At 31.7% G+C, this 12,645-nt stretch overlaps 1 protein-coding gene across 8 annotated transcripts in view; it reads right to left on the bottom strand.

The window, feature by feature from the left end:
- The window catches only part of Birc6 (baculoviral IAP repeat containing 6), a 212,639-nt gene that overhangs the window by 68,565 nt on the left and 131,429 nt on the right, over nt 1-12,645 (bottom strand). For all 8 annotated transcript variants that reach the window (XR_013088669.1, XM_076833780.1, XM_076833781.1 and 5 more), the window contains 6 exons: nt 12,103-12,359; nt 11,746-11,854; nt 8,851-9,072; nt 6,970-7,750; nt 4,694-4,837; nt 4,128-4,257 (listed from right to left, as the gene is read on the bottom strand). Coding sequence is in view for 7 of the 8 variants with exons in the window: in XM_076833780.1 (XP_076689895.1) it covers nt 4,128-4,257; nt 4,694-4,837; nt 6,970-7,750; nt 8,851-9,072; nt 11,746-11,854; nt 12,103-12,359 (1,643 nt within the window). In the remaining variant the exon portion in view is untranslated. The remainder of the gene's footprint in view (nt 1-4,127; nt 4,258-4,693; nt 4,838-6,969; nt 7,751-8,850; nt 9,073-11,745; nt 11,855-12,102; nt 12,360-12,645) is intronic.

Genomic DNA, 12,645 nt, shown 5'->3' with positions numbered 1-12,645 from the left:
TTTATTCTCACCAGTTATATAGTTTGGTAATTCTCAACAACTTCCAAACTAGACAACATAGATTTATTAAAAAAATTCTATCCTCACAGGAAGTTTCACCTTACATTAAAACTTTATATGATCCTACCTAATAAAGCTTAAAAGCAGGTCCTAAAAGCAATTAACTACTTAAACTAACATAAGTATACTTCTGGGAAAAAAATTTATAGAACAAAAAATAAACCAGAACCCAAGAAAATAGCATTCATTTTTTTCTGGAATCCAATAAAATTTTCAGACAAGGAGGCAAGAATGTACCTAATGTATCTAATGTGAGGAGAAAAATAATACACACTGCCCAATGTATTTAAGAAAGTAGAACACTTGTACACTTTAAGTAAGGACAAGGACATTTAAAAAAAGAACCAAATCAAACTTCTAAATATTTGATATAGAGATGCATAAATACAAATATAGTGACCTGTAAACTGTATTATTTATTTAAAACCAATGGTGTCAAAAGCTATAAGTGAGTAAAATTACTGATAAAATATTTCTAAATTACTTATATTTCTATACATATTGAAATAAATATATGTAACATGTATCACAAAATGACTAACGGTCATAAGCCCACTTCAAAGGGTTAAAGAACTGCTACAAAGAGGTTAAATTTAGCACATAAGTTTTGATGTGGTATATTTACAAACAATTATGTTATTTGAATATTTATGTAATAAATAAAATTATGTTTAAAAATTAAAGGAAGGGGCTGGAGTTGGGGCTCAGAGGAAAAGCACTCACCTAGCATGCATGAGGCACTAAGTTATTGTATCCACCTATTACTAAAGAATAAATATTACAAAAAAAAAATTAAAGGGAATTATTTTGTAGAATATTCTAAATAATGGAATACAATGTTTTACAATAGCATTTTTAGAAATGTAATAAAAAATGTTAAAATTTCAGGTATTTTATAGTAGAATGTAGTTTTGAATTTCAAGTTAAATATATAAAATATATAAATATATAAAATATCAATAATTAAAACTCTAGGAATATTTATTCCCTTCATCTATTTAGTTAATTTTTATTTTTCAATTGTATTAATTTTTATTTTTCAATTGTATTTATCAGAAAAGAGCCTCTAAAATCAGATTTTCAAAAAAGTTCAGCTGTAATAGATAAGACATTTTCAAGTTAGAAACCATGATTTTTAAAATAAGTATTACAGTATTATAACACTGCACTAAACACTTTGTTAAAAGGTAGGAAAGAATTTCAATTTTTGCATACAGCTGTTTTACATACAATGACTATGAACTGAAAAAAAATCTTTTTTTTTTTTTCCTTCTTCAGAGATGGAGTCTCACTATGTTGCCCAGGCTGGGACTGAACTCCTGGGCTCAAGCAATCCTCCTGCCTCAGATGGTACTTATAGGCTTGCACCACAATGTCTGACTTAGAAAACAATATTTTTACCTTGCTCAAATGATCATACCTACTTACATGGTTTATTTTTTTTTGTTAGAATTGTGAATATTTTATTATTAATACATTCAATAACAGATAATTACATTTTTGAAATCAAATAATACATTTTTGTTTCATATATATTTTTATTTAAATTTTGTTTTATTATTCTTTATAATTTTAATAGAAAATTTTCAGCATGTTAGAAGAAAATAAGTTTTAAAACCATGAAAAAGTTTTGCTCTGTCAATATTTTACATTAACTTTTTTACTTTTTCATGAATATATATTCAAAATTTTAACCCATTAGCCATTTACTATCAAATATGTGTCAACTTAATTATAACAAATTATTTGTATTTTTTCTATATTTAAGGTTATCCAAGTTTAGGAATGATGAATTACATATACCTTTGTTTTATTACTCATTCATCAAAGATATCCAGTCATATATAAAAATAATGAAATACAGACATATTTAAGATTTCTTGCAGTATAAGGTATACTTAAAAAGGTAGGCAGAGAGATCACAGTTATTGAACAGTTTGTTAGCATATGCTAATAGAATTCCATTCCCATTTTTGCATAAGCTTCCACAAATATTAATGAAGGAACTGCCTCAAATTACTATCTTTCAAGGAAATAAAGGTATTTTGATTAATTTATAGGTGACCCAAACTCCCTTGAGAGTTTCTTTTTGTTGTTTGTTTGTTTTTTTGGTACTAGGGATTGAACTCAATGTGCCACATCTCCAGTTCTTTTTTTATTTTTTATTTTGAGACAGTCTCACTGAATTGCTTAGGGCCTCACTAAGTTGCTGAGGCTAAGGCTGGCTTCAAACTTGCAATCCTCCTGCCTCAGACTCCCACATTGCTGGGATTGCAGGTGTGTGCCACCACACTCAGCTCCCTTTAGTTTTAATCATCTTAATGAAAATTATTCTAGGCATAACTCCATTTGATCACTTCTTACCTACAATTTTACACTTCTCAAATCTCTGGAAAACAAGATTCCTTTTTTAACAATCCTATTTTGTGCCACTTATTTGGTGGCAAAAACTAACTGGCTTGACATAAGGTTATGTATAACTTTTCTGCATATCATCTATATTCAAATATTCACTTAGAGATATTAATGAGTTTGACTGTGGGATCTGCCCAAGACTCTGCTTAGGGGTTATGTAATGTACTATTTATGCATTATATTACTTTCTAAAATCTGGAAAAGTCTGAATTTGAAACATGTCTGTTCCAAAAGATTGCCTGCCTTAGTAAAAGAGAAAATGGTGGGGAAAAAGGCATTTTCTTTGATAACACAGTAGATTGCCTTAGAACAGAGGCATAGTATAAATAGTAATTCTTGTTTCTACTATGAAGGACTTTTGTTGGAGGTGTATGGACAACCATGATCAGTTTTTTTAAAAGGTAATTCCTAAACCAACTTGTTTTCATCTCACTTGATAATTTTTCTTACAAGTGAACTTGCAGAATAATTATAGTCAATTGATATTACTAATTAACTTATTCTAATTCATTCTGATTTTCATCATAATTGAATTTACTTTCTACAATTAGGTTACGCCCTGTTTCATGTTGTTGTTGTAGTTATCGATGGCTAATTGTAGGAGACACGGAAGTTGAAAGATGGGAGACAAGGGCATCTTCTCTGGTGCATTATTGTCTGAATGTTAGACATGGTTTAACTTAAGTTAGCACCTGTATATGGTAACAACTCTCCAAACTATTCAACCAGTTTTTTTTTTTTTTCTAATAAGCTTTAGATTTGTATTTTCCTCTGGTAAATGAACATCTCCAGCTTTTATATGATACTCCTATTCTTCCTTCAGTTGATAGTGATCCCTCTTAAGTATACAGTATATTTATACTCTAATACACACATTCACATTTCCAGTTTATTTTTAAATCTAACACACATAAACTCATAATTACTTTTAGGGGCAGAATGTGTCCTGCTTACTTTCACATCAATAGGTTAAATTCTAATTATACAAGTATCTGCACATAGCAGATATTCAATAAATTCATTGACTGATTAAATGGGATTTCTAAGAGGCAAGAAATAGAACTATCTACTGTAGATGATATGCATTCTGCTATTAAAAACTGCTTTAAAAAAAATAACCTGTATGTTGCTTAAAAGCACACACTATACTACAAGCATGAAACCTGCAGAAAATGCTTTCTGCTTTCTTCACTAATGGCTATACATGATAAGGTGACAAGACACTTCTACCTATTTCATTATCATCTCTTTATCACACTTTGTCCCTAGATTTAGAAAACATTTATTAATAAAACTTCTCTTATCCAATCTAATGCCTTGCAATTCATCACTATAGAATGACCAGAGGGTTTACTTTGGTAAAATTTCATCAATGATTTCCAATGCCTGATCTGCATTTCTAGCTGACCTTTTTGTCATTACTATGCATAACATACATCATACCAAAAGGACTACTCATGCCTGAATGCACTGTACATTTTGTCCAATGAATAAGTTTTTTATTCATGCTTTGAACTATAAAGATATTTTGACCTTTTATAGTCATTAAGTGGTTGATAAGTGAGCAGAAGCAATGAAATAAAGTTATAAAATAGAATTCCACACACATCTAATAAAGTAAAAGAAAAATTAATACTTAAAATCTGACTTGCCTGACACTCTGTCAAGAACATCTGATAATGTTGTTGAGACTGGTAAATGAAGAGTACGAAACTTGTGTCCTGCTCCATACATTGGATGCTGAATGACATGGCTAGTTGCATTAATTCTACCTTTGTACAGCTGAAAAATGAAGAAATTAAGAAGTCCACTTTTTAGAATATATATCATTATGAATCAATTTCAAAAACATATAAGAATGAAAAGTTCAATAAAGCACACAAAACACAAGAGTTTGATATATTTCTTTAAACGTTATGGTTGCCATGATTGTTATTAACTTTTCCATTAGCAGCATTGTACCTAATATTCTGTCATTTTTTTCCCCAAAATCAAATCAAACTACTTAAGGTACAGTATAGGAAAAATTATGTTATTGAAATGGTGGGAGGTTATCCTCAAGAGAATTTCAAGTCCTGATAACAAGTATAGTTTGCTCCAGTTTTGGTTTGCTATTTTGAAAATTAGATGAATGTGAAGATAAGTACACACTCAAAAATTAACTATGAGATATATTTACAAAGAGGTATTCATTAAAATTTAAGTGTTAAATACTCACCGGACAGGGAGACTGAAGAAACATTGTCACTTTCTCGTCTTCCAGCATCAACTGTAAAAACAGTCTTCGTATAAACCCTGAAATATTCCCTGATGTTGGAAGATTCCCTCTTTGGGGAGATGTTTGAAATAGTTCACAAAGAACCTGGCAAGAGATTAAAACAAGTTCACTGCAAATTTGTTTATAGCTTTTATTTTGAAGAATAAACAGGAAATTAAGAACGTAGATTAATAAGTATACATCTAATACATTTACATCAAATCAGCAACTAAAGAAACAATTAACTTAAATATATATGAATACAGGGCTGGGGTTGTGGCTCAGTGACAGAGCACTTGCCTCGCACATATGAGGCACTGGGTTTGATCCTCAGCACCACAGAGAAAAAACAAAATAAAGATATTGTGTCTATATATGACTAAAAAAATATCTTAAAGCAAATATATGAATACAGTTAAGCTCAAAACGTAAGAAACATTTTGTGCATAAGAGAATTTACTCCTAAAAGTAGAGTGCAGTGGTCTATTCTAGAGGCTCAGGAGGCTGAGGCAGGAGGATCTCAAGTTCAAATCCAACCCTGTCTTTAAATAAAATAAAGAAAGAACTGGGGATGCAGCTCAGTGGTTAAGTGCCCCCTGAATTCAATCCCTGATACCCACCTTCCCCTCCCCCAAAAGAAAAGAAATTACTATTGAAGAGTTTTTCCACACAAGAAACTTTAGTCTATATTAATATGGTTACAACAAAAATTATTTTATAAAGTATGTTAAAAACATAAAACAAAAGGCTGGGGATATAGCTCAGTTGGTAGAGTGCTTGCCTTGCATGCACAAGGCCTTGGGTTCAATCCCTAGCACCACAAAAACAAATAAACAAAGTCTTAAAATGAGACAGAGGTGATAATCAGGCCAGAAATCAATAGAACAGAAACAATTCAGGATACTCAATGACACATATCAAAATTTCAAGTATCTATAACCAAGCCCTTGGTCAAAGTTGATAACTATAATTTCCCTTTAACTGCAGTAATCAGAAGGGTATTTTCCCAACCATTAAAATTATTATAAGGTATCTTGTTCTTCCTCTTAATAAAGTTGAATCGCTCAATATTTTTGAAAATTTGTCACTGATACACCTTAATCTACTAACAAAATTTGATCTCAATAAGCACTATTAAATAAGAGTAAAGTTTTATTAGTGTTTTAGCTGTGTCAAAGAGGCTCTGTAATACAAACTCTATTATACACACATAAGCATGCGCTTGCTTGAGAGAAGAGAGAGAGAGAGAGAGAATGTGTGTGTGTGTGTGTGTGTGTGTGTGTGTGTGTGTGTGTGTTTAGAATATTTAATCATGGGAGCTGGGATTGTGGCTCAGCGGTAGAGTGCTTGTCCAGAACATGTGAGGCCCTGGGTTTGATCTTCAGCACCAACTATAAATAAAAATAAACATTTTTTTTTTTTAAATCCTGGCAAAACATCCTTAAAGACAGGTATTACTAGCCCTGTTTGACATGTTAAACAACTTGTCCAAGGTCATAAAATCCAGAAACCTGCAGAATCTGACAAATTCCAACTTAGAATTTGCCTTGAAATAATTCTAGGTTTCAAGATTTTAGGTCCCTCAGGCTTAATACAATAAATCATCTTTCACATTTTAATTTTTTATTCTGAGACAGGGTCTCACTAAATTGCTGAAGTTGGCCTTGAACTTGTCATTCATCCTCCAGAGTTGACGAGATTAAAGGTCTTAGCTACAACGTCTGGCTATCTTTTTTATGTGATTTATCCAGAGCCTCCTATGTGAAACCTACTCTGAAGTCTATATAATGAGAAGCAAATTAACAGTTATAGAAATTTGGCTACACCGAAATACATTGTTTAAATGCAGATGTGGTAAACAATGATCACAGTAAAGTGTTAATCTTCTTCCAGCAGCTAAAATATTATTCTTTTGGTCTTGTTCTTTTCAATTGGGAGATTTGGAGGGGTGTTAAGATCTACATAAAGAATCCCTATGTATGAATTTCCCAATCACCTTATCATAAAGAATAAATTATTTTTGAGACTATATATTTTGAGGGGGCAGAGAGGAGATATTGGTACTTCATTTTAATTATAGTTTAAATTCAAATCTTCAAATATCACTTATCTCAAGTTTACCATCATCTGGCCTTAATACATAACCCTCTCTATTTTATTCTTCTAGTGCAAAGTGATAGTATATTAAAATAACAGACAACCAAAACCTAACAAAGTTCAAGTTCTTCTCCTCTTACCTGTGCCATAAGCTTTTGATTATTAGGATGGCATGAAATACACTGCAGAAAGAACGCAACAGTTGCATTCTCAATTGCAGTACGCTGTTGAGTTGTCAGTCCTGTTGCAGCAGCTGAAGAAGGAGAAGCTGATCTTGCATTGGTCTGTTGTGCACCTAAGCTGTGTCCTCCAGAAGTGGACCCAGAATGACACAATAAAAAAAGAAGTGCTGTCCACAGTGGATTGACTTCAGAACCACCAAGCCAATCTTTCATAATATGGCTATTGCCAACTTCTGTCAAAAACCTAAGAATAGGGGCAACCAGGTCTGCTGTGATAGGCATTTTATTACAATGCTGTGGAACATGATGCCGCCTGAGTTTATCCTGGGAAATATCTATTGACTGAGCAATGCTTTCTGAGTAAGAAATGTGGCTAAAGCAAAAACTAGCCAGACTCCTCACAAGAAGAGAAGGCAAACCCGAGTCTAGTAACTGTTTGATAGCTTCTGGAGACTGAGAAGAAGAAGCAAGGGTTGCCAGATGTGATTCAGTTAGTGCAAGAGGTGCTTGTGCATTTTTAGAGTCATCTGTTAAAGATGAACTAAGGTCCTGCTTTTTGCTATCATCTGTCATGGACAGACTGTGGTGACACTGCACTGGAGGAGGGGTAATTCCCATCCAGCCCATAAGTAATGAAAAATAATTTGGGTGTATGTGACACATCGAGCAAAGTAGACTGTCGACAGCTTTCTTCAAAACCATGTTGCAGGGAAGAGACATGGACCAATTAAAAAGTAACCTAGGGAAATAAAAGATACCATATATTAATAATATAGTTATTTTATAAAGAAAAAATCCATTATTTAAATATTTCTATTATAGATCAAATATACTGACAAAAAACATAGTTCATTTGACACTTAACAATATGATACTATAGTGTGGGTGCTTACGATACATACATTTTTAAATAATTTAGATACACTGGATTTTGGTTAGACTTGTAAAATGAGTTGAGAAAATGAAGTGACTTATATTAAATGGTTCTATCATTATCAATGTAATCTTAAAAAAAAATCATGGGAAAAACAAAAAAATATAAGAAATGTTTAGGTTATATATGACATTTAAGTGGTGTAAGTTCATGTTTACAAATCGAAAATTTAGTGAGGTTCACTAATAAATCATGGATTATGCCAACTGGTAGGGCCAAATATGAAGATAAAGAGATAAAAAAAACAAAGACTTACCTTCTCTAAGCCTTCATGGAACTATTCAGAAATAAATACAATATTTTGCTACCAACTTACAGTTATCTATTAGTAAGTCTGGCAAAGCCTTAGCTAAGTATGAAGAAGAAATATGAGTAAATGAAAACTAGTTGTCAAAAGGACAATGTAGAAAGTAGTCTTTCAAAAATATGTAGCTACACTTTTCCTCCAAAATGGTACATTAATAAAGATAAAAGATCCTAATGGATAAATATGCAAAGGAGAACAGACACAATACTCTATGAAGACCTACCCAAAGCATTCTGATTTCAGGCAAGAAAAGCAGGCAGCATTGCTAATACATTTTCTTAAAACAAGAAGAAAATATGAAGGTGTAGATCAGTGGTACAGTGTGTTTCTAGCACACACAATGCCCCTGATTCTATTCCCTAGCAATGAAAAAAAAAAAAAAAAAAAAAGGTAGCATGTGCACCTGCCCGCGTGCACACGCACACACACTCACACACACACACTAATTAAACCTATGTGACATCCTATTTAAAACTGATTAGATTTATTACTTTCAAAGTATATTTATCCAAATAGACACGTAAAACACTGTTTAATAATTGAAAACCTGAAGTAATCTAGTATTAGCAGGGGGGATTTTTTTAATCATCATACTTACTCAAAGAGTTCTCGGTCCAGCAGTGCTGGTAAATCATATTCTACCAGCAGTTCATAACTATGCCAAAGAATTGCTGCTACACAGTGCAAATGAGAAGGAGACGGCATGAGAAGACCATATTCTATTGTTGAAGAGCTAGGGCATAAGTAGTTCATCCGGCCACTTCTCTTCATAGCAGCCACTCTTGCAGAATCACTGACCCATTTTAACAAGGCCTGAATTCTTCAAAGAAGAAAATGAATTCCCATAACTAATAATGCCACAACTAACATTTCATTAAATATCATTTTGGCATGTAGGCAAGATATATATAAGAATATACTACTTGTTCTGAATCATTTTAATTTCAAATGGGAGGAACTAAGCAAGTAGGATGTAGTTGTGGAGTTTTCCAATAACATTACCAATTTTAAATAAAGCATTATTTGAATTAATAGTATTTAAATTAAATAATACTATTATTTAATAAAGCTCGGTAAATAAATTATTTTTAACTTCTTACCTTACCTATAAACAATATGTTTAAATGTCTAAAATTACGGAATATACATCTTAACAAACTCCTCTAAATTTTCTGTCCTCTTATAGCAAATTTACACTAGATACAGCAGTGATCTGAGGACATTTCTTTATTGTGCAAGATCTGATCAAAACCAGCATATTTACTAGAAGCAGTCACCCACCCTCACTCATTCTGACAATGGAATATGTCCTCAAACACATACTGTGGCAAATGTCACTTACTCCCAATCCCCTAAGGCTGCAGATCAGTAAAACACATCAAAGTATGAATCACTGGCTAAGAACAAAACACTTTTTTTGTTTTTTAGAGAGAGAGAAATTTTTAAGATTTATTTTTTAGTTTTTGGTGGACACAACATCTTCATTTTATTTGTATGTGGTGCTGAGGATTGAATCCAGCGTCCCGCGCGTGCCAGGCCAAAGCGCTACCGCTTAAGCCACATCCCCAGCCCAAGAACAAAACACTTTTAAAAGAAACAATACTTTAGAGTTTGTATAAAAAAAAAAAACTAAAAAAAAAAAAGTTATGATTTATTGTCCAATTATTAAAATACTACATTTGTATCTGATTTTCTAGTGTAGACCACAAAATGCAAAATTTATTGCTTTAGATTAAAAGAAATGAGGGCAGAGGGCACATAATATTGCTTAATATTCTCTCTCTCTCTCTCTTTCTCTCCTAAAGGACTGAAAGGTAAGACTCTTAAATGCTTAATTGTTTATGACAGGACATAAAGATTATTTGGAGAAAGAGAAGGAAGATGAGATAATTAGGGACAAGTAATAATTTCTTATTCCAGGGATTTCAGGAATCTTGGCATTAATGTTAGTTCTAAAGGATAAGTAATTCCGCTTTGATAAATACGTGGACAAAATTAAGTTTAATATTCTATTTATAATAAAACTAAAATTTAAAAACTAAGCAATTTAGTTCTAAGAGAATTTAAGCAACCTATCTGGAAAAATAAGTACTCATTTTTAAAATATATTTTGTGTTTAAAATATATTTTAACTCTACTAACTAAATTTGGCAAAATATTGTTATTTACTAGGTAAAAAAAACTAATTGCAATCATTTACAATGTAAAATACTTATCATACAGTTTTATATAAAGTAAAACACTTAGGGGAAAAACTACCCTGCTTAATATTTTGATAATATTTAATATTTACAATGTTAAAAATGAAAATTTAAATGTTTCTAATCAAGAGAATGTGCAATTAATTGGGCAAAACTAAGTGACTACTATTACACTATTTATGAGTAAATATTAATCATCTTTCCCTGAATGCCTGTACTATTAAGCACTTCATTGCATACACCCAAATTGACACCCTCCTTGTTGGGTGATACTGCTCTGTCTCCCCAACCATGAAGGCACAGAGCAGAACTTAATTAACCTGTTCTCTCTAGTACTTAATAACATAGCAAGCATATAGACATTATTATGTAAATACCTATATAAAGAGTAAGTACCCACCAAAAAGTTAACAATTTTGATAATAATTTATAAAGTAAGAAGTTAAAATACTGATGGATTTCTTCTTCAATATAAATAACCAAAACCTTAAAGGATAACTTAGGAAATATGTCTCTAGCTCAGGAATTATTTATATTACTTTTAAATTCACATATTATATATATGCCCATATACCATATATGAAATGAAAGAATACCAAACGGTTGCTCAAACAACGTTTCAGAAGTACTTCAGAGTTTTTATCAATTTGGAGTAGAAAATTTTAAGGTAGAATCATATTAGGAGAACCCATCAAAATTACCTATATGTAGACACCACTGAACATTTAGCTCAAGTGTTCAGATATTATTAGTATAATATTGTTTAATATTATTATTGGTAGTAGTATAATATTGTTTCACCTTGTGGGAAGCAAGAAAAAGAAGGTACAGAGTTTAAATGACAGCTATATAATCGATATGTAAAAACTTAGAACATTACTACTGCATTATCAAAATAATCCAAATACTTACTGTGGACACAATTTATATATTTATATATAATTAGTAAGTACTAATTGAGATAGCATGATTATGGTACCATCACCTTATAAAGGTCATATCATAACATGGTTGACTTAAAAATGTTTTTATTCCATTCCAGTCTTTAAAAGAGAGACTACGAATTCTGCTTGAGTTCAACTTTACTCAAAATACATCCAAATACATGAAAACTTATGTTATTCATGATAATCTCTAAAAGTTGTACTATGTAAATAGCTAGATATGCAAAAAATAACAATACCATCTTAACTTTTATGTAATATTGTATAAGGACAAAGTATGGTAAGTAACATTCATTACAGTCATATTTGTGTACATGTGTGCTTCAATGAAAACAGATCATCATATACCTGTCTTTTGTTCCAGGATCCTGAGTTGTACCAAGCTGATAAAGAATATCTATGGTAGAGTCAGAAGACAGTCCGTTCAGTCTTCCAAAAAGTAAAGGGCTATTCAAATCTTACAACAGAAAAGAAAAACAATAAAGTTACTAGATAAATAAATTTGGAAAGGGAAGAAGTGCTTAATTTTTAAGTGATTCATTAAAAACAAATCATAAAATCTAAGAAGAGAAAACAAATTTGAAAACTAATGAAGCTAAAGAGAAATTAATTTCAGAAACAGGGATAATCGTCAAGGTTGCTTAAGCCAATTGTGATTGCTTTGTAGGATAATGTAAAATATAAAATATCAGAGTTAATTGCCACCTGTAGGATCGCTGCCTGATGCGGCACAATTTCTCAGGAGAATGTCTATAAGCTTCAGGCCAATTCTAGTAGACTGTAGTCCTATCTTTACAAGCACAACCTCAATATTGGGTGAATGCATTCCACAGTATGGTGACATCAATAAAGCAGCACAAGTCTGTAGAAGATTAGCAGTAGGTGCAGCAGCACTTGCCATCATTCCTTCCAGGTCACTTATGTGGGTAAGGCAATGATGCAACAGCCGTAACCATCCAATACTGAAATATAAACACAAAATTACTTACAAGATAAATATAAGTAGCTCAAGTTATTTCACAGATAGAATAAAACTTTTTAAAACATCATTATATTTTGTTTCTTAAAAATCACCAGTTAAGGGTTGAGAAGTATAGCTCAGTGATAGAGCACTTGCCTCGCATACGTAAGGCCCTTGGTTCAATCCCTGATACCACCAATAAATAAATAAATTAATTAATCAAATGGTAGACATCTGCAAAATCAATAAATAATTATGGGGCTGGGATGTGGCTCAAATGGTAGCAT

Source organism: Callospermophilus lateralis, chromosome 14, assembly GCF_048772815.1.
Source record: "Callospermophilus lateralis isolate mCalLat2 chromosome 14, mCalLat2.hap1, whole genome shotgun sequence".
In the NCBI taxonomy this organism is placed as follows: domain Eukaryota; kingdom Metazoa; phylum Chordata; class Mammalia; order Rodentia; family Sciuridae; genus Callospermophilus; species Callospermophilus lateralis.
This window is presented reverse-complemented; position numbering and strand designations above follow the sequence as displayed.